At 40.5% G+C, this 23015-nt stretch overlaps 1 protein-coding gene across 1 annotated transcript in view; it reads right to left on the bottom strand.

Annotated features, from left to right (window-relative positions):
* Window positions 1-4096: 4096 nt before the first annotated feature.
* STK3 (serine/threonine kinase 3) overlaps window positions 4097-23015 on the bottom strand; it is a 255792-nt gene continuing 236873 nt past the window's right edge. The window contains exon 11 of the mRNA XM_037131083.2: window positions 4097-5461. Coding sequence (XP_036986978.1) covers window positions 5303-5461 — 159 coding nt within the window. The 3' untranslated portion in view covers window positions 4097-5302. The remainder of the gene's footprint in view (window positions 5462-23015) is intronic.

Genomic DNA, 23015 nt, shown 5'->3' with positions numbered 1-23015 from the left:
TTTGGTAGTATGCCGTGTAATCTCCACATATTTGTGTGGTTTATGTTTACTTCCTTTTTGCAGCTGATTTCTAATTTCAAAGCACTGGGCTTGCAGAATATGCTTGGTATGACTGCAATCTTCTTGAATCTGCTGAGGCTAGTTTTGTAATTCAGCATCTGGTCTGTCCTTGAGAATGTTCTATGTGCACTGGAGAGGAATGTATAATCTGATGTTCTGGGATGAAAGGCTCTGTAAATGCCCTTTATGTCCATTTGGCCTAATGTGTCAGTCAAGGCTGATATTTATCGATTTTCTGTTTGGATGATCTACCTAGAACTGTTGATGGAGTATTGAGGTCCCCTATGATGATTGTGTTTTTTGCCAGTTTCTGCCTGTAAGTGCTATTAGTAATTGTTTTATATATATTGGTGCTTCCTGGCTTGGTGCATATGTGTGTAAAGAAGTACTATGTCTTCGTGATGTAGTGTCCCCTTTATCATTATATAATGTCCATCTGTGTCTCTTGTTACCTTTGTTATCTTGAAATCTTTTTTCCAGATATAAGCATGGCCACACCTCCTTTTCTGTGGATGCCATTTGCTTGGGGAATAATTTTTCCACCCATTCACTTTCAGTCTGTATTTTTGCAGCTTAGCTGCATCTTCTGAAGGCAGCATATGGTAGGAGTTTGTTTTTTGATCCCATCTGCTACTCGGTGTCTATTGGTGAATTAAGTCCATTTACACTTAGAAAAATCACTCATGTATAAGGATTTCCTGTAGCCATTCTGTCTTTTGTTTTCTGGTGGCTCTGTGCCTACAGTGGTTTTTTTCCTTCGTGTCCCTGTCTGTTGTTTTTATTTGCTGGTATTCTATACATTTCCCCTGTTTTGTCCTAAAGTTATGTGTCTCAGTTTTGGAACTGTGTGTGCATGTGTGTGTGGGGGGGTTACCATTAGGTTTATGAAAAAGAAAATTTCATACATAACAGCCCTTGTTCTTCTAAATGCATCTTATCTCCATCCTCCTCTGCACATTCAGACCATTACCTCTTCTGCTTTTACATTTTATGCCAAAAATTATCTGTTTATGCTGTAAGTGTATTGGTGATCTTGCTCACAGTTTTATGACCTTTTGTTCTTTGTTTCAGGTAGAATAACCTGCTTGATTATTTCCTGCAATGGAGGTCTCCTGGTGATAAATTCCCTCAACTTCTTCTGTATGCCTGAAAAAGTCTTTATTTCTCCTTCATATCTAAAGGATATCTTTGCTGGGTACATTATTTTTGGCTGGTAATTTCTCTTTCAGTAGTTTGAAAATTTGGTCCCACTCTCTTGTTTCTGCTGAGAAGTCTGATGATAACCTAATGGACTTTCCTTTATAGGTTACTTTCTTCTTTCCTTGGCTACCTTGAGAACTGTCATTAATTCTGACAGTTTTAATACAATGTGCCTTGGAGAAGGCCTTTTCAGATCAAGGTAATTAGGTGTTCTGTTTACTTCTTGGTGTTGAGAATCTGGCTCTTTCCGCAGGTTTGGGAATTCCTCGTCAACTATTAGTTTGAACAGGCTCTCCATTCCCCTGCCCGTCTTCCTCTTCTGGTTTGCTTATTATTCTTACACTGCTCTTTCTGATGGAGTCAGTTCTCATAGAGCTCTTTCATTTTTTTTTTTAATGCTCAAGTCTCTCCTTCCCTCTATGTCATTGCTAGATTTTCATCTTGGATATTACTCTTTCCTCCATCTGATCAACTCTATTTCCTGTTGTTGCTAGTTCATTCTTGATCTCTTTTATTGAGTCCTTCATCTCCAAAATGTCTATTTCATTATTTTTTAAAGTTTTAAAATCCTTGGTAAAGTAGTCATTCTGTTTGTTGACTTGGTTCTGGAGTTCATAAAATTGCCTATGTGTTTTCTTGCATCTTGAGTTTTTTCAGAGTTGCAATCCTGAATTCTGTCATTTAAACCACCTATATCCATCTTTATTTTATGAAGATTTTTCATTTTCTTTCTGAGCTGCCTCATTATTTTGGTTATTCATGGTATTTGATGGATTCTTTACTTGTCCAGGCATCTATGCATGAGTGACACTTCTCTAGTTTATTGGTAAGAAGTATTTGTTGTTTTCCATCAGGTGGTAAACAACTTCTCTGGCTTTTCATACCTAGGCGGGGTGGTAAAACGTGGCTTGTATTCCCTGGGAAGGTGGGTGCCTCCCCTGTGATTTGGTTTCCCTGTTCCCAGGGGCCAACCCTTCAGGGGAATGCAGTGCGCAATGGGGCTCGAAATCCATGAAATCCCAGTGCTGTTCCCTGGGCACATCTGGCTGCAGCCAGATGCTGTCAGTAGTGATGTGTGGGAGTGGGGTGAGCTGGGGAAACCTGCTGCCTCCTTTGTTGCTTTGCCCTCCCAGCAGACCTCCATGGTGTGCCCCCTGCTCTCCACCTGGCCCTGGGATTAGTAACAGAATGCATCCTTTGCTCAGGAAGGTGTTTCTGTACTACCAGTTCTCAGGTTTGCAGATAATGTGCTTGTGCCCTGCAACCCATGAAGAGTAAGTGGTGGTGAGCTCTGGGAGGTTAAGAGAAGTCTCCGTGGCTTTGTTTCTCTGGGATGCTGATTGCCAGACAAGTGTGGTCCTACCTCTGTGCGTCATTCCCGCCCAGGTCACTGGGCTCAGTGCAGCTTGTACTGCCCACTCCTGTAGGAATATTCACGAAATCCCTCTGCTTCTCCTGGCTGAAGCCCCCCAGTGAGCTCCAGGCTGCAGGGCTGCGTCCGTGGTGCTACGAGTCCTCCCTTCTTAAACTCAATAAAATAGCTTGAAAACTCTCTTTCCTAAGCATCATGATTAATCAAGTCTTACCTGGACTTGAAGGTTTTTCCTGGCTTTTGGTTCTTGAAAATGTAAATTCTTGTTTTTCCTTATTGGTGGGGAGCGGAGAGTGAGAAGGTAGGAAAAATTTTAACACAGATTTTATCCTAAAATGTTCTGAAGCTTCCTAAAGGCTCTACAATGAAACAATGTCCATTATTTTTAATTCTCTTATATGTGTGTGTTGTGTGTTTAAGAAACATAGGTATAATGATAAGGCATGAAGTCTATTTACATAAAAATTACAATGCATTGGGAACATTTGATAGTTAATATTAAAAGAAGCATCCTTATTGAGACTCATTTAGTAACAGTTGTTAACAGGCCTCATTGACTTAATTTGCACACACTTTCTAATTTAGCAAATGGGAGAGAAATCATCTTCATAGGTTTCTGGTCATTTCATGGAGGTAGTTTTGCTCAGAGGATAGCAAACCAGTCATCTGATCCCATCAAATTAGGCAAGGTGTTAGCCAAGTTATTGAAAAGAAAACAACGAAGAAAGGAAAAACAAGGTCGTTGTCCTGAGCTGACTCAGACTGTCCTGAACAGACTCCAGTAAAGATGCAGCTGATGCATATTTTTAAATTCAGTCTTCATTCTTAAAAATTTATAAAAATTTCACTAGTTACCACTATTTTCAAAATCTTATCATTTATATCCAATTGTACATACAATTTACTATCTTAAGGATTCAATAGAGCAGAGGGAAATGTTACTCCAAGGCATTAGCTGGAACACAAATGCCATTTTGAAAAGTAGACATTTTCCAGAGATGAAGTACCTTCTGAGGCTGTCATTAGTGAACTTGTCAGCATTTCCCTTGTCTTGATCCCAAGCAGACAGTAAGGTTGCATTTCCCCGCTCCCGGGAAATTAGCAGTGGCCATGTGACTAGTTCTGAACACTGGCTGTGGATGACCTGACGTGTCACTGCCGCTGGAGCCTGTGTGAGACTTGCCAGCTCCTTCCCTTGCTGTGGTGACCCCCAATTTTGCAGATGGCAGAGGCTCCACCAGAAGCGACCCTGGGTGTGAGTGACAGGAGCAGGGCACCTTGCCGGCCTGGGGTGGGCGTGGAGCACCAGGGAGACACAGTCTGTTATGTTAAAGCACGGAGGGTGCAGGGTGGTTACTTCTGCATAATCTTGCCTGTCCTGATTAATAATATACCTTCTTCACCTGGAAAAGACAATCCCGGTGATGAGTTAACAAACAAACAAACAAACATAGAGATGAAGTGTGCTGGGTGTCACAGTAAAATTTATTTGTCTTTATGATTTATACAAAAGGACAAACACTGTCTAGATGGCCAGATGTCGCTCAGAAAATGACTGGTCCCAGTTCAATCACACAAATGTAGATTCAGCTTGGAAATGCGTTTCTTTATGATGATTTTAATCTTTTTTTCAGTTCCCAAGGCTTGCACAGTTTGATGCAAATGGTTTTTCTACTTTGTTATTATCAGGCACATGATGTTTACCAATTCCCAGGAAATAAAAAGAATCAACAAAAATGTTCCATGACAATTGAATACACATTCACAGAAATAAATCTGATGAGCTTATTAGAGTTTCACACAGTTCAGTTATAAAACCTACATATGAAATGCAAAACAATACTAAGAAATTACATTTGTCTTAAGGATTTATTTCTTTAAAAATATTTACCATATCTTTCTTTTGTGCAAGGGTCCCATTGATTTCTTTGGTATTAAACAGTACAGTTCCGTCTGACTAAATATATATAGCTCTATTTGTACCAAACATCAAGAATTAAAAAGTTAAAATTTCAGGAGGTAAAAAATGGAATTAATGCTTCAGTATAAAAAATGCCTGGCCCATGTGGGCACCACTGCTATTGTTGCTTTGCTTCTATTGGAAAACTGTCCTGGAAATCAAGGAGTGCACCCCACAGCTCTCTGCTTAAAGTATAATTTGGCTGAACATTATTACCTATTACTGTATCCTGACCTTCACCAAAGCTATGCTGATCCTGTTTTTAAAAAAACAAAACAAAGTGAAATGGCATAAATAAATAAGTTTACCAAATGGGATATAATAAATAGGCTACTAGAGGAGAATAAAGAATATTGTAACATAAAGCCCTTCAGTGCTGTACAATTAAACAACAGCTTTGGATTTTGAAAATCTCTAAACACAGCTTTCATTTCATCACATGGTTATGGTGTTGGTACGCAGCTGACAGTTATAGAAAATACATGTCTGCTGTTTTCATCATTTGAAAATGAAAACATAATAGATACACTTGTAACTTGTGCCTTTTGGGAATTTACCTGGGTATGTACTAATCACTTGTTGACTACTGCCTAGTTGTAGAGCACAAATCTTAGGGATTAAAAAAAAAACAACACACACTATCCCTTCAATTCTTAGTGGTTTCTTGGTCTCCAGAATAGTTATAGAAACAAAGAGAGAAGAAGTTAGACTCAAAAGTTTTGCTGCCTTCTTTTCTTTGCATCCATTGCGTCCAGAATAGGCTGCCTCTTTGCAGTGTACCTTTGACGAAGCTCTTCTATTTCTCGTTCCATCATGGGGTCCAGAGCTTTTAGCCGCATCTGTAGTTCTTCTAAACTTAGATTTTTCAACTGGATATAGAAATAAAACGAAGATATCAATATAGCAAAATTATCTGCAGTAGGTTAAAATCTGATAAGTTTTAGCATAACTATTTCAGCAGACTTGTTACATTATCATTGAAATATAGCTCAACAATTAAAATAGGAATCCTTCCATGAAGAACTAAGAAGCCACCTCTTGCAGGAACCTCAAGTAATTTGCAACACAATTAGAAAAGAGCAAATGAGAAAAATAAGCTGGTAAAATACAAGTTTTTGAAAAAAGGCAGAAAGACAAATCCACTGTTGTCAACAGACTTTCAGGTTATGCTCTGGATATTTATGTAAGTTCCATCAGGAAAAAGCCCAACCACTGTTAATGTCATGGGGATGGTTTGCATGACATCGGTGTAACCCGGAAGCCAAGGAGGGTGGGCTGGAACGTGCCCGTGTGAACAATGATGACCTCACTCGACCAGTCAGTGGGTGCAATAGACGCTGTTGAGTGAGCACATGTAGTGTGTGGCCATTGCATTCAAAGTAATTGAGCGAGTAGAGCAACAAATCTGCACCAAACTTTGCATTAAGCTTGAACATTCATCCACAGAAACTATTCAGATAATTCAGAAGGTCACAGCTGGGGGCAACTGGTGACTGGCAGCTTCATCACAACACTGTGTCCACTCACGCATCACGTCTCATGCAGAGTTTTTTGAGAAACATCAAGTCACCTGGGCGGCACAGCCCTCCTGAAGCCCAGATTTGGCGCCCTGTGACTTCTGGCTTTTCCCAAAACTAGAAATATCTTTGAAAGGGAAGAAATTTTAGACCATCAGTAAGATTCAGGAAAATATGATGGGGCAGCTGATGGTGACTGGGAGAACTATGTGAGGTCCCAAGGTGCCTACTTTGAAGGGGACTGAGGTGTCATTGTCCTGTGTACAATGTTTCTTGTATCTTCTTCAATAAATGTCTCTGTTTTTCTTATTACATGGCTGGATACCTTCTGGACAGACTTCATATGTGCTCTCTAATCTCACATCCTCCCCAGCTATGGAGTGTTAAGATAATCATGAATACCTGTAGAGAGCACCCAAATGCTTAAATGTTAAGCAAGAAAGTTAATCAGAAAATTAAATTACTTAGAATTATTTTATCCCAAACATTTTCATAAAATAGGGTTTTTAATTTATAATTTGAAATATCCCAAACCTTCTAAGTGTAATGTAAATTCTGACATAGGTGTGACCAATTTGAAAATCAAGTGCTTGTCAGAGTTTCAATGTATACATTATAGTTTGACAATAATATTATAATTTGACTAAATCAGTGACTTCCAATCATTTTCATCTCATGGCACACATAATTACTAAACTTCTGTGGCATACCAAAAAATACATTTTTTTGCTGATCTGACAAAAAAGATAGGCATAATTTTGATTCGTTCAACTGGATGGCTACTGTCATGTTTTTATTTGATAATCTAAGGGAAAAGAGGTCAGTGCCCTGATTATACAGTCAGGTACCACATATGTTAAAAATTCTTGTGGCACAACAGTGCGCCTCTTGCAGTACAATGACTGAAAATCGCTGTACTAAATGATACACTTGATGATGATGATTTAGTTTGACTACGATGGCTCCTGGGGACAACACGAGCATGTTTTCCTGGTTTCCTGTGTAGCAGTAGGAGAGAGCTGTCATGTGACATGCATGTGGTGGATAAAAATCTGTTGTATATCAGGATCTATGGCATCTTAAAATTTATTTATATGTCACAACAGTAAAAAAATGAGGTTATCTCCAAAGAAACATATTTTAGGGATATCGTCTCTGGGTTTAGAAGGGATGTCCTGAGATATATAACCAAACACTTGTGTTCTTATTCTACTAACATTAAAAAAAAATCTAAAACTCTGCTTCTTTTAGAAACTGACTCTCAAAGCAATGTTGGCAGGCAGGTGGTTTAAAAAACCTGTTAAACCATAATGAGTTACAGAATGCTGTTACATACTCAGCATCTCGGTAGGTACTCTACGGAACGCGAGTTATTATCGAGCTATTTCCTTGCCTTGGGGAACCTATAAATTAGTTGGAAAGGAAGGCAGAGATTAGCAACTATAAACATTTAGGGGTTGATGCAAGATCCTATAAAATTAAACCCTATTGTGTATGGTACAAATTATAGCGAGAGGTTCTTAACTCAAGTCCAGGAATAAACTTCTCATGTGCAGAATTCTGCACATTCGTGTGCACGTTTTCCTGGAAAGAGCAGCCATTTTTATTTTTTAAACTGATTGCCAACAAAGAAAGGAGCCTCACTCCAAGTCTGTGGAGGGAAGATTCTCTTTGGCGAGCAGGGGCTGTGCTGCTCCTTGAACAGGAGGCTGAGCGGGGCCCTGAGGAGGCCCTGCCACGCTGAGAAGGACTAAGGACATCGCGAGCTCAGGCAGGCGGGCCCAGGACATAGACGAAGCACGGATGCGCTTCTGGAAGCCCCCATCAGCTCTGGGGCAGGAAGATTATGTGACAGGAACCCAGACTTGGTTTTAAAATGATAAAAATTGCAACTTATTTTTTATTTTAAGAAGATAACTTTCTTCAGTTATTTTATGAGCCAAGCCAGAAAACACTGTCATTACTTTACAGTCATGTGTCAATTTTAAGTAAAAACAGCATTTTTCAGCTTAATCCTCCACTTTATTCACTATACCTGGCCCTAAGAGACTTGTTTCCAAACATAAAATCCACTCATCACCACCAAAGATATGAACAAAAGAATGAGTTACGGACCCTGAAGGAAACTCGGAGGAGGAGCCCCCACCCCCCAGGCGTGGCAGGCGGTGTGGTGGGAAAGAGGCTCTGGGGGGCTGGGGGGGGGACGTCTCTCCCACAACACCACGCGCCTTGGGGTCTGCGAAGTTCTGCTCTCTGTAAAACAGGCCATATTTTTTACTCATGTATCCCCTAACAGTCGAGGTTAATGTATTATACTATTCTATATTTACATATAATGTATGGTATTACAGACTGTCTTCGTTAATTTTGAATTGAAATATTATTAATCCTGCATCTGTTACATGGTCAGCATTGTTCAAATCCCCACGGGGAGAGAGAATAAGCCAACGAGAGAACCTGGAAACCACCTGAACAGCAAGACCAAGTGACGGTGAATTAAAGGGCCGACAAAGACCACGCGCAGCCACACTTCCCTGAGAAACACACGCCTAAGGTCCACCTAAGGCCCACTGCGCGCGCTTTGGCTCTATTTCAGCCCATCTTCTACATCACATCCATGTTTTGTATAACACCTACATTATACAAAAATTTACCATTTGATTCTAAAGTCATGTATTACTTTATTATTAATTTTTATGCCAGAGTTTCATGCCTCTACTCCAGATTTTCCAAAAAAAATATTTATTTATTTCTAAAGAGGGGCAGGGAGGGAGAAAGAGAGGGAGAGAAACATCCGTGTGTGGTTGCTTCTTGTGTACCCCCTACTGGGAACCTGGCTGGTGACCCAGGCATGTGCCCTGTCTGGGAATTGAACTGGTGACCCTTTGGTTCACAGGCCAGTGCTCAATCCACTGGGCCACACCAACCAGGGCCAAAAAAGGTATTTAAACTTTGGAGATTGTACTCACACAGCTGGAAACTACTAACCTATACTGCTAAATATCATGATACGCAGGTGGGTAGATAAATGAGAACACAGAGTAAATGACTCAAAGGAATGGGTTACTTGAAGATTAGGAGACATAACATCATACTAAGCAAACAGTTATCATTACTTAAAAATTTCTGTGTTAAGATATTCTTGTAAAATATCTTATACTACCTTTACTAGGGCAAACTACCAATAGTTCATAAACATATTACAGTAATAAACGGAACTCAGGGGAAGAAGCTACTTAGAAGAAAAAATTTCCTTCCCTAACACTTTTATTTTCATTATGTAAAATTAGCAAAACACAAGCCTGCGGTATTGGAGAGCTGTTGCCCCTGGCATTATTAGGGAATTAGGTGCTGCCTCATAAGTAAGTTCAGGAAGTATCCAAATCTTAGTTCTTTAAGTGACAAAACTTTTCTCATCCACTATGAACAGAAACTCTTTACAAAGTACCTTACAGGATTATACTGCTTTCTGAGGCAGAGGAACCAGGACCTAAGACAGCCTCTCCTTGATGATGATGACCGTCCTTAACAGCTATTACTAACCTGAGCCATGTCATAATTTTCTCTTTCATTTTTGGCTTTTTATCTTCATTTTGGGGAGATCTATCAGCTCCTTTTCATGGCCGTTATTTGGCATATATCCTCTCTCTACTTCAGATTTGTTAATCTACTGGGGACTGAGAAAACTACTAAACAAACAGTCTTCAAGGGCACCGCACGGGATAAGAACAGACTCTGAGTGGAAGCCCAAGGCTGTATAGGAAAGGCGGAGCATGGCTTTAAGCACTAATGGCTACTGTTGTTGTTTTTCTAATCCAATTTCAGATTTATGGCTGTGCAAGGTTGAGGCTGCAGGAAATCTGACTTCCATGTACGCTACATTTATAGCTATGTTTTCGGGTGGGCTGTCAGAGAGCTTCAGGTTGACTCATTTATTAAAATATTCATTGATATTTTCTGTGGACCAAGCACTGCAGATACAGAGATGAATAAAATATTCTACCTCTCACACAGAGCTTGCAATCTAGCTGGCAAGACAGGCCCCATGAACCGCTAGTTCACTGACGGAAAAGCGAGCCGAGAAGGCGAGAAGGCGTGCAGGGAGAAGGGAAGCGGCATGGCATGCGCCGGGAAGCACAAGGCTCACACACGCCTGGCCCCTTTGCAGACATCACCTGACTGCTGTGGTGTGGGAGGCTCCGGGGGGCAGAGGAGGAGGCAGAAAGGGAGGGGCCCCATCGCTAAGGGCCTTCAGCATGTTGCTGCAAACTTTCTGTCAATAAAAAAGAAATTCGAGGTACATTTGAGCACAAATGGTGACAAGATCATTTATGAATGAGCTTTAGAAAAATAACTCCAATAGCAGGTGTGGCACACAGACTGCCATGGGGCAAACGGGGAAGGGAGACCTGTCAGCAGGCTGCTTTACAGGTCTAGGGAGAAGATGAGGCTTGAGTCAGGCAAATGAGCAAATGGAAGTGACAGATTGAGAAGAGAGGGATTTGAGACTGGAAAGTGGAATCAGCAGGGCTTTTGTTGACTGATTATGCAGGTTCGGGAAGACGGGAGGGTTAAACTGATTCCTGCCTCAAAGGTGGATGACAGGGTAGACTGACAGCATTGAGAAGGCAGGGCAGTCAATGAAACTGACTTTAGTCTTGTTGAGTTTGAGACAGACGCAAGGGGTTAGGCATGGATTGTAACTGGGGATCTGGAGCTCAGGCACAGAGTGAGGCTGAGGGCGCAGACTGAGGGAATGAGTCATCAGCATATCCTGAAGCCCCGTGATGGGAAGCTCCTCCAAGAAAAGGTTTCCTCCCTGATCTTACGTTCTGCCTGTGGTTTTCAGGAGAAAATAATCCCCAAACCTAAGCAGTTGTGGTCAGAGATTTTCTCATTTTGTTAGTGAAACAAATATCAGCATGTTTCTAAATAATTCTAGATGGCAGTGTTATCTAGGCCAAAAGAAAAAAAAAGGAAAACGTGACCTAAAGTGGCAGAATTGTTTTAGAAGTGGCAGAATCATACCCACTTTTTATACAGTGGGTATGATTTATACATGAGCTTCTCACTGGGATTTGACTTCTAATTAAACCCTAATAACATATATTTAGCACCTGTTTCTATAGCTATGAAGCCTCCCACAGGCATGAAGCTGGTTTGGGGAGGAAAACGGGGCAGAAGCAGCTTTTTCCATTTTCTGGAAAACGGTACTGCTCAACAGGCCTTGGTAGTAAAAAGACTCACAGGCCAGATAAAATTTTATGGAGACTTGTAATGATTAATTGGCCCTATATTATCATACAATCTACTGTTGCCCTTTTAAAATGCTCATCCAAATTATAATAATTTTGAGGGCTAATAAGGATAACAGCAGAAGGAAAAGTTGACCTTCCAGAATAAATATCAATTATTATTGTGAGAAAAGTGCCCTTTACTATAATCAGGTTTCCTGAACATCTTTATAAGAAGGAAGGGAGATTACTTCAGAGTTGCTATGCGTGTGGATCGACAGAGCTTGTGGCAAATTAACCTGAATTTACATTTTTTTAAAATACAGAAATGCTGCTTATGAGCCACCTTCCTACAGTCCACAGAACACAATGTACCTATGTTAGCACGGCTCTGTGCCAGTTGACTAATTCCAGAATAAATGCCCGGTAGGCCAGAGCTGAACAGTCTTGGATTTGCCTTTGCCAGAACCTGGAATTCGCTAAGTCAAACCAGTGAAGAAAAGATTTAGAAAACACATACCTTGTGGTTTTTATTGTAAATGAAAAAAATGTACAAAAATAACTCATCTGGTAGAAGATCTTATGTTTTAAGCTAATTTTATTTAATACAATTTAGTATTTTTAAAATTTAATCTTTATTGTATTTTTTCCCATTACTATTTAGTCCCAGAATGTAGTGTTGAGTTCAGTGATAAACTAGAACTTGCACAACTGATGATGGTTCTTAAATCGCCAGGCCTTAGCACTATGAGGAAACACTAAGGACATGTAACTGGGTAAGAGAATAACTGAGCTGACAGGCAGTGAGAGGAGGAGCCTCAAAGAAAAGACAGAAGCAGGACCCACAACTTCAAGGACAGAGCGACAGAAAAAGAAATGAGTTTCGAAATGGTACTGTTTCGTCACATGAGGCATTTTTTTTCTATTCACAATTTTTTGACTTTCTTAGATATTTGAAACAACAAATACCAGGGGGAAAAACATATTAGTAAAGGTAGATAATAAAATCCACTCCATAAAAGAGTTTAAACTGACAGCAGGTAACCTGAATCACGAACCTGAGAGAACTACATTTCCAGATATGGGATTATTAAAGCCTTTGAGATTATCCGGGATTACCAAATCACTTATTTAACAGAAGCACAAGATATGAAGTTGGTTTATTAGTTAAACTTTAAGAACCTCATTCCAAGAGGACCTCAGAGACGATCTACCCCAATCCCCTTGTTTCAGGTGAGGGAACAAGGGCTGGCTTGCTCAGTTATACTCCTGACTAACAGCAGGGATGTGACCTGTCCTCTGGGTCAATGTTTTTCATTACATCACGTTTGATTTTTTTAAAGATTTAATTAATTTATTTTTAGAGAGAGGGAGAGACATATAGTTGTGAGAGAGAAACATTGATTGGTTGCCTCTTCAATGTGCCCCGACTAGGGACCAAACCTGCAATCCAGGCATGTGCCCTGACTAGGAACCAGGCGACCTTTTGCTTTGCAGGACGATGCTCAATCCACTGAGCCACATGGGGCAGGGCCCAAGTCTGATGTTCTTAATCCAGCACCGTGGAGACTTCAAAGTGTCGGGTTACCACAAACGGCAGGTGAGCTGCTGAGACAGTCCCAGGGTCTTCACCTTGAGCTGAAAGGTTTTCAAGCATTCAGCTGCACAGGCCACAGGGAATGAGATACCTCATACAGGACATTTTATAGAGCAGTCTTCTGAAAAGGAATAAACTGCAGAAGCTCAGCACAAGGCAGAACTCCCATCTTCTCTGAACTTTGGGCCAACCGGTAGATTAGCACATCCTAGATCTTTTTTTTTAAAAGAAGTGAAGGACTTTAAAACACTTGAACTCTTGAAAATAACAGTTAGATGGCATAATAACTAGATGTTTGTAAGTAAAGTGAAAGAGTTAAAACTACTTTCGACAGGAGTCAACACTTTGTTTGAAAACTGTACAGTTCGGATCATGACCGACAGCCTGAATAAAGAGCTCATTTGGTTAATGATGGCCCTGGATGATCACATTTCATCCAGGAACATTACAAATTAGTATGTAAAAATATTATATTTCTCAATATCTCTTAAAAAATCCAAGTAAAAGACATGCAAGTTAATAACCTCCCAGTTCTTGCATAAAAAAGGCGCACAATTCAATGACATGAAAAGATGGAAAATAAGACAATTAGACCCACTAATAATTCTGACAGTTCAAAATTTTAATAATTAGAATTATTTCTGAACTTTCTGAGTATCGAAAGGCTGCTTATTACTGATCAGGAAGAACTGTCAGTAAAATCTGAACTTTCTTCAAGTTTGTAAACCCTGTCTCCTATAAAAACCTAAAACATCACATTCAAGTGATAAGAGTCACTCTCTAAAATAATTTTCCATCTTAAGAGCTCTAGGGGAAACACTTAGATTTTTATAATAATTGTATTTTGTCAAAAATAGTTTCAGTCACATGAGTGTTTTTCTGCACATGTGACGACATGTGAAGACTTTCCATGGGCCTGTAGGCTGCTGGAGCCCAGTGAAGCGAACGGCCTTACATGTCAATGTTAACACAGTCAGTCAAGTGGTCGATCAAGAAAATCCTGTACAAGGTTTGCTGTGTTTACTGGGAAAACAAAGTCTTCTTAGCAACTGTTTAAGTAACTCTCACAGACGCAATAGACCTTATTACTGGCCCATGATTAAAAAAATATGTATTGCTAATACTGTATCCTGACTCATCTATTTTCCCATCTGCTAGCAATTCTAACAATACCAAATCTCAACAGAATGGCCAACAACAATAATTTTTTATGGCAATTTTGACGCTGCATTGCCTATAGCGTTTTGTAAGACCTGCCTGTGCCTGCCTCAGACTGGTTTGAGTTGTATGTGGCCTGGAGCAACATACCCTCCCCCCAATAGTCCATTTTAGCTCATGTTTTTACTGTGCTGAACACAGTCTGGTTTGGTTTCACCGAAGACCGTTCTCGGAGGCGGCTGCACTCACTCTACGAACGACAAGAGTGGGAGACGCAACCAAGTCCCAGCGAAAATCCAGTGAGGCCCACGGACGGGTTTAGATGTATGTAAGTAGATGAGGGGCCTCCTGAAGAAAAGACTGGGCAACAGGACTAGTAGGCAGTAAAGTGAGTAAATAAATGCATACTAAACATAAAATAAATAAAACATGTTAAGGCGTTTCCTGATTTCATCAGCGTCACTGAAAATGATACAATGAAATAGCTCTCAAGTTGGCTGAAACTATTATGAAACCCTTACATACACATTCATGATAGGTATTAATAAAATAGTGATCATTGCTGATACCTTATACAATAAAAGCTGAATTCCTCACTGTGTACTCCTTATAAAACGTGCTCCTAAAAGCGGCATTAACAGTAAGTGTACCAGCACAGCCTTCTTCCCCAAAGAGGCACCGTGTACCTATCTGCACGGAGTTACGTCCACATGTGACTCCGTCCTGCGCCGAGTGGCCCCTGCTTTCTGACTGAATCGCTGTGACTATTCTCAGAGTGTAACCGGGAATGGCCACAGAGCATCTGTTTTGGTTGTTTAACCTCAGAGCATCTGCAGTACATTTACAGCATTTAGATTCTATTTTCATTCCCAAACAAAAGGGAAAAAACATTTCTTAGAGATATCAATGGAAGGAGGGAAAAGTGCCAATTATCGATCATTTACAATGAGTTACACACTATCCCAGATCCTAGCAGGCGCGCACTGCCGGCCCCACTTGGCAGGTGAGGGAGCTCAGAGAGACGGAGTGGCCTGGGCTAGGCCACCGAGCTGGAGGAGCCAGTGCAGGCGCTCAGAGGCGACATCAAACCCACGAACGAGGTTTGGCCTGGAGAACACTGCAGGCTGCTTCTTGGGCCTCCCGCGAACTACAGAAGCACTTCAAAACCTAATTATCACATGAAAGTTTTTTTTAGAACAGATTCTCTTTTTAGTAGATCAAAAACCCAGAACCATTACTTAAAAAAAAAAATCTCACTTTTCCTCCCAGTTTGTACCTGGTGAAGTATATTACTTATAAGATATTAATGTTTTAGTTATAGTTGGCCTTATGAAGTAAGCACGTATTTCCTATTTAATCAGCTCTCTAGCAAAATAAACACATTTCTACGCAGTGCTTTGAAGCAGCTGTGATAATCTTATCAATAAAAAGAGCTATGCGGAGACAAAACCAACAAGATACGTCCCCTCGACAACACAAGCGAGACTCGGCCTGGGCCCGCTGACTGTCCCCGGTGCTCAGCTTGGGCAGGGCAGCGACAGGCTGAGGCATTCCTGCAACGATCTCGCCCTGCGGAAATCAGAGCCACCCACCCGTGTGAAGAAGGAATGGGGAGATTTTATCGTGCTCCTCAATGGCAGACGAACACTCATTCCTTTCATGCTTTTCAGTTATTCTAGTAAGCAGTTTTGCCTGCTAAAAATATCAGGAAAAAGTTAATTCACGCATAGCTCTGCTATGTTGTAAACAGCTCTAAAATTCTGAGTAACTTGAAACCGACTAGTAATTAAATCTCTCCAGATCTATTAAGAGGCAGATGAAGAAGTTATATTAGCTTTGACTGATATTTTATTTGTTATTATGAACACTTTGTTTGAATAATTTAAAGCATTGATAAGGCCATAAATGAGGGAATAACAAATTTAGTGGTAACTGCTGAAGTTCACATATGGTTTCTTTAAAAATTAACTATAGCAAAAATAAATAAATAGATAAAAATAAAGATTAACTACAGCAGGACCTTGGAAAACATTACAGTCAATGTCTTTTTGTTATAACATTGATCAGGGAGAAAAAATCGACTGCCGGCCAGGACCACTGTCTGTGTGGTCCCTCCTCCCCTGTCCCACCTGCAGATGAGGTGGGCTGGCGCCCACACTGGTGGGGTCTGAGTGACAGTGGGTGTGTCTGCGACTGGTCCTGCAATGGGGGGGGTCCTGCCCCAGGCTGGTTCCCCCAGTGCCCTGAGCTGCAGGAGGAGACTCCAGCCACCCATGAATCTGAACTGGAAGAAGCGGGTTGGAAAGAATTCCCTGGTTTTTATTAATCTTTTAAATGTATGTAGAGCTCACGTTTATTTTGAAGTTTAATATTAGAAACATTTGGGGTCTTTATTTAGAAGTTTGGTGATGTTTTGTGACCAGAATTTTGCTGTAGAAACTTAACTCTTAGTTATATCAATTAGCATATAGTAAAATTGGTTTCGTTATACGTAGTTTCACATAAAGTTGCAGTTTCCAAGAACCTACTGATATAGTTAAGTAAGGACTTGTACATGATTAGTTATGGAAGATCATAAACATTTTTTAAAAAGTCCTCCAAATATATCTGTAATTAGCTTATTGAGCAGTCAAAGCTCTGTGTGACTATTATATAAACTTTAAAAAGTTTCATTTTTTGCCCCAATCAGTTTTGCAGCTGCGCCATGCCAATTTCTTTGATACACCCCTTAAGGAATCTTAGGCAGATCTCACTGATTTCTCATCACTTTTAGTTAGTAAAAGTCCAGATCAATTACAAACTTCAATTTCATATTTAATATAGGAGGGGGACACACAAAATGCTAAGATTATCTTCTGCAAGGTGGGCCCCTTGTAGTGCAGACTTCCTCTGCTAGGTGAGTATTCTAGGAACCCATCTGTATCAGTGCACCAGCTGGCATTGTTGTGAGAGGCTGCGTTTGGCTTCAGTGAATTCCTTCAAAGACCCTGTAATGTGTTTCCCCGCCCATTTCAGGACGGGTGATTCACAAGTGCACCTGCCCACACTGGCTGAGTGTTCAGCAGTTTTTGACCAAAGACAGCATGACGCCCATGACCCACCCTCCCTATTCACTGGATCTCTCCCCAGGTGAGAGATCTTTCTTTTTTGTTTCTTGGGATGAAAAAAGTCTTCCAAGAGAAACATTTTGCCAATGTGAAATGGTTGAGGCACTAAAAGGCCTCAAAACTGACAAATTCACAAACTGTTCTGAACAGTGGAAAAAACGTCTTGATAGGTGTATTGCATCAAACGGAGAGTACTTTGAAGGTGACTGGAGTTTAAAGATGTAAGATTAAAGAGACAATTTTTTATAAATAAATTCTCATTTTGGGGCATTCCCCCTCATAGATCTTGTCCTGCAGTGGGAAGGGATGATGTTTGTGTCCAGAACCTTCTCCCAAATCTCTTCAAGGTCTAGCTCCTCTGCTGCTGGGAGCTGCGAGGGAGACAGGGCTCTTTTGATGTGAATGGTTACTTGTTATTAGCCAGGCAGGTTTCCCTGGTCTTGCCAGTGGTCTACCCTGGTTGATTACTAGTGGTCCATGTGCAAAGGTGTGTGTGTGTGTGCGTGCACGTGCGTGTGGATTTCCCACAGTGGTAGTGGGTTTTATCCTAATGCTCACTCCTCTTGGAGTGGGGCAGCCCTCCGGGTTGGGGACACTGTCTCTTTTGTCCTAGAAGTCCTGCTGCCAGCCTATGACTTCTGATCTCCGTTTCAGACCCACAGAGATGGCAGAGGTTCTTCCCCACACTTTCCAGGGACCATGAAGATGCAAGGTGCGTTAAGTCCCAGGCTCTTCTTTGTTAGCACACTGGTCCTATGCCATGGTCCTTGGTTATCCTGCAGACCGTGCTACTACCTGTACAAGTCTCCTACCTATAGAGCTCTTTAGAAGAGAAGAAGAAATTTTCTACATCTGTCAATAGATCCTCCAGATTTCCAGGAACTTACTCACTGAGCTCTGTTCTAAGGGCAATGTCAACGTGTTTGCAGGTTCAACCAGCTCAGCCAGCAGCTGGCTGGGACCCAAGAGGCCAGTCTCCCAGGAAGGAGCACCAGTCTCTGTGAACAGCTGTCTGGAAGCCCACTCCCTCCCCTTTCTGACTTTAATCTAAGCAAGGAGCCAGCTACTTTATTCCCCTTCCACTAGACCACTAGAATGTGAATTCCATCAGGAGAGGAACTTTTGTAAACTGATGCATCCCCTATTCCTGGACACTGCCTGCAACATAGCAGGTACCCAATACATATTTACTGAATGAATGAAAAACAGTGGGGCTCTCAGGAAACCCTGGAAGGAGGAATCTGGCTTCAAAGGCTCGTGGCTCTTTAGAATACAGGGCACTCAGCACCTGCTGTGTCCAGCTGGACTTCAGTGCCAGTGTGTGGCAACAGGACACATCCCTTTTGACACCCTGGTATGCACCTGTGGACTCTAAAGAAAAAAGGGCACACACACGTGTGTATGTGTTGCCAAGTAAGTGCATTTGCAACTGAAGTAAAAAAAAACAAAAAAAAGTATCTGGGAAAATCAGGGTATTATCCAGGATACTTCACTGATTTCACTGCAGAGCAGCCCCAGGCCTACTATATGTTTATTCTGCATTCTCGATAATACATGGATATTTTAATCTCTACTCACTTAAAAAAAAAACAGCTTCTGTCAAAACACTCTTTAAAATGGTAATGGATATCCCAGCTCACTCCTTCCGTAAACAGGCAGGAAGGGAGGGCTCTGGGAGGGCAAGTTTCTTCCTCATACCACTGAGCACCGCCGTTCACACAACTGTCTACTGCAGCAATGTCACAACACTTATTCCGACAGTTTAAACTGTGATGATCACACAGATGAGCTACAATTTACATGCCATAAGAATGCAAAATTTACTTTGCCAGATTTATAAAAAAGAGTTTTGAAATAAAATGGAAGTCAACTGAAAGCCAAAAATCATGGAACTCAGATTATAATATATATATATTTTTTGTGAAGCAACCACTACAAATAAATAGGATTCCTAATGCTTTAGGTTTGAGGGATCTAATTCTGTAGTTCTTTCAAAACATCACAGAATAAGAATCATGGGAGTTATTTATAAAGTGATATGAACTCAAAATATAGCAAATGTTCTTAAAAAGCAATAATAAATTTTGATCAAAGTTCTTCATCCTTACTTGCCTCGTTGAGTCTTAGAAAAGAAAATTTACCCAAAAGGAAACATTTTAACATTCTCATTAACTTTAGAATGGCTTAAGTTGTGGCTGAAACAGTATTTTTAATTTCCCAGATATTAGTAGACAAATGTACAAAATCAATGAAAAGCCCATGAAGAGGCTCAGGAATTAAAAGGCTGGGAGGGAAAAGGAAGGGCGGGAGGCGCCTTGCCCCCTTCGATAACAGCCAGTTTCATGGAAACTCAAAACTAAAAGTATCAACTGAGTAAAAAAACGAAAGCGGACAGCTTCTGCCCTTGTCCTTTCATTAGTAATTGTTTTAAAATATATGCACAAATGCTAGTAATCTAAGGTAAAATCAATAGAAAATGAGACTAAGTGAACATAATACTGGCTTATTATTAACTTGTGGAGAAGGCCTCAACTTTCAAATATAAATAGCTCATACTTTCTGGTTTAAGAAGACAATACTGTTTGTGGGTCATATTACCTTGACCGAACAACCAACATACTGTACAAATCACTGAAAATAAAGGTGAGAAGTGTGCTAGTGTCATTTGCAAACCAAAGAGCCTAAAAGTAAAAATTTATTACAAACTGAAATTTTCACACTTAGATGACTATGGTAAATGACCTTTTTAAAAGTCCACAAATGACACCAAAGTGAATTTTTAAAAATTGTTTTTGATGTCAACTAGTTTAATAGGGAACAAGGCATCAAAATTTTATCTAAAATATTGCCTTGTAAAATGAGTATGTTCCCAAATATTCCCAGAATTTTTCAGCACTGAGCTGCCCAAGCTGCCATCTCTCTCGGGGGCAGTAAGACTTTTGGCTTGATCTTCCCTTGAGCCAAACGCCTGCTTTCCGACTGGCTTCAGTGCACTGTGGGCCTGGAGCAGAGGCAGAGAGCGGTGCTTGACAAAGAGCAGCCGAGCTCACTCTGCGTCTACTGGGAAGCAGGAGACTGTGGTCACTAGTGGAAACTTAGGGATCAGAATTTGAGCTCTAGTTTGAATAATATACATTAATACAAAATAGTTCTGCTGGTAAGTCTTTACATTTTATTTTTCGGGATGAAATTTCAGCTCGGCCTTTAAAAAGCCTGATTTTAATAAGATTAAAAAGAAAAATGCATCTTTAATTACTGCCTAAATGAAAGACATATTGTTGGTTTACCTCCTGTGGAAAAGTAACAAAAATGCTATGCGGCTGTTAAATTCAATGTGCTCTTGAGGAACTTTTCCTAAAATGGTGTTGGCAAGTAACTGATACGTGCTGCTATTCAGAGCAGCTATCCACTGGATAATTACTCTGAAACTATTCTGTATTAACATACAATGGCATGCAACTCCCAATCCTGAATAAATGACCAAACAGACCTATAACTAGTACCTGGTGCTGATAGATGCTGGAATTCTCCAAAGCATTCTTAAGCAAGAATATTGTGAGTGAAATTTCCTTTGCCTAATTAGATTCAAAGTAAGATGCAATACCGCAAAGGATAAAGTAATTTTGAAAACTATTGCAGGCAAAGAAATTACCTTCGCACTGACTCATATACTGCAAGCGGGCCCACACAACACCGCCCATTTCCGGTTCCCGTGACATCCCGCCTACTTTCCGTAGGAGCCTCCATCTGAACGCACTTCTTCCTGCTATCGTTCTTCGTTCTTATAACCAACGGGCGTGATCTTGTGATTGCCAGGTCCACCCCCAGCTCTGCTGCCGCCAACCCATACATCTCTTCTGGTCACCCCCAGCTGCTCCCAGATGTGTTCCCTGCCCTCTCTCACCCGACACAGTGGGAGGCCCTTAAGGTACACCACCTTCACTCTCAGGGGCCACCTGCCTGTCAGAGCAGCCAGCTGTGCTGGGCCGTGCTACAAAGGAAGGAAGAGAAGACAATTATGGAAGTTTTGTTTTTAATGAGTAGCCCTTAATGAGTGCCATCCTCAATTACACCACCTAATCTTAAAGAGGGCAGATTTCCTAGGCGGTTTTGCTAGGTTGACAGCAATGGAAGCTTTCCCATTTTCTGCCAAATCTCTGCTCTGAGTACTATTCAAAAATATCATTTGTTGATTATTAAGAAGTGGTGGAGTTTTAATCTTTCAGAGTGACCAAATATTGAATAACTGGTAACTGTGTTACGAAGTCTCTTAAATCCCATTAAGAAATTAACTTGAGCGACAGCAGCAAAAGTGGAAGCTCTATAGAATGAAATAAAGTTAATCCCAAATGCACTGAATTGTAACCCAAGTGACTTCTACATGGGCAGGCCTCTTCTGGAAAGGGCAGGGAGTGAAGGAAAACGCTTTGTTGGCTTCAGGAGTCTAAAGGTTTCTAAAGGAGGGGAACTGGTCCCTAAGTAAGGAGGTGGGCCACTACCAGATCCATGGTACTGGGAACTGAAAACATGAGGCCCTGGGCTCCACCAATAGGATTAGTGGTGCTCCCGAACTCCTCTCACTGGGGCACGAGAGTTTTGCCTCCAAGTGAAGGCAGGGTCATTGGCTATCCAGCACCCTCTGCTGGCCATATTTGGCACCACATATTTTCTTCCTTTTAAGAGCACATAACCTGCTTTCCTTAAAAACAACAACAACAGTACAGTTATTTCAAAACCTTCTTTAGTCAAGGGAGGAAATAGCACTAGGAGTGCTGGGCTACGGCTAGGTGTAAATTTGGCACCTCCGAAAGTACTCTATAAAATGATTCAAAGAGAGAAAATGCTCCTCGGAATAATGTGTTTAAAACCTGAAGCTACTTAAATGAAAAGATCTAGTCAGTACTTAGCTATTTAAAATTTAATTCTTTGAAGCAGTACTTTGCATGCAATATTCTTTTAAATTGTGTTCATATTGTTGTAAATATTATGCACATAATAACTAACATGTTTTAAGTGCTTAGCACTGGCTGGCACTATCCTGTCACCTCATTTAACGGGACATAGTCCTATGAAATGGTTCCATTAATAACACAACTTTTCAGAGCTTAAAATTTCAGAGGTACTAAGAGTTTAAACTTACCCAAGACACTGAGCTACTAAAAGGTGTGGCCAGGATTTGAATCCAAGGTAATCTAATTTCAGAGTTGGCACTTCTAAACATTGTAAGTAGAGGTACACAGGTTATCAGCTATAATAATTTCTTCCCAGAAAAGGAAGGATTTCTTAGAAAGGATTTCTCAGATATTTTAAACTGGACTTAGATCAACATAGAGATGTGTAGGTTAATGATGCTTAAAAGTTAACTAAAACCCTATGCCAATTGAGTATTTATTTCTTAGAATATTTCTTCATATATACCTTATAGCCAGAAGGGGAGTATATAACTGACCACAAGAGCCTGAGATCTAGTATTTTTTAAATCATAATATAATATACTTTACAATTTACAAAGCATGTTTATATATATTGTATCAGATTGACCTCATAATAATTCTGTGAAATGAGACAGATAATTCTGTAAACAGGCATTATTCTTACTTTACAGATAAGATTAATGAGGTTTAGAATGATTAAGTAACTTCATTAAGTAACACCATTTCGTCAAAATCTAAGCTGTCCCAAATGACTGAAAGTAGACTACATTAGCCTGTCTATAATCTTTACCCTCTGTCACACAGAAAATAAAAACGAGAATTTTCATAAGGCAAAATAAAATTTACTTATTCTAGATAATCTGGTTTCACTTTCTC

The sequence above is a fragment of the Artibeus jamaicensis genome, unplaced genomic scaffold, assembly GCF_021234435.1.
Source record: "Artibeus jamaicensis isolate MK-2021 breed Jamaican fruit bat unplaced genomic scaffold, CSHL_Jam_final scaffold_916, whole genome shotgun sequence".
NCBI classification, from domain to species: domain Eukaryota; kingdom Metazoa; phylum Chordata; class Mammalia; order Chiroptera; family Phyllostomidae; genus Artibeus; species Artibeus jamaicensis.
The sequence above is the reverse complement of the archived record's forward strand: the minus strand, read 5'-3'. Positions and strand labels throughout refer to the sequence as shown.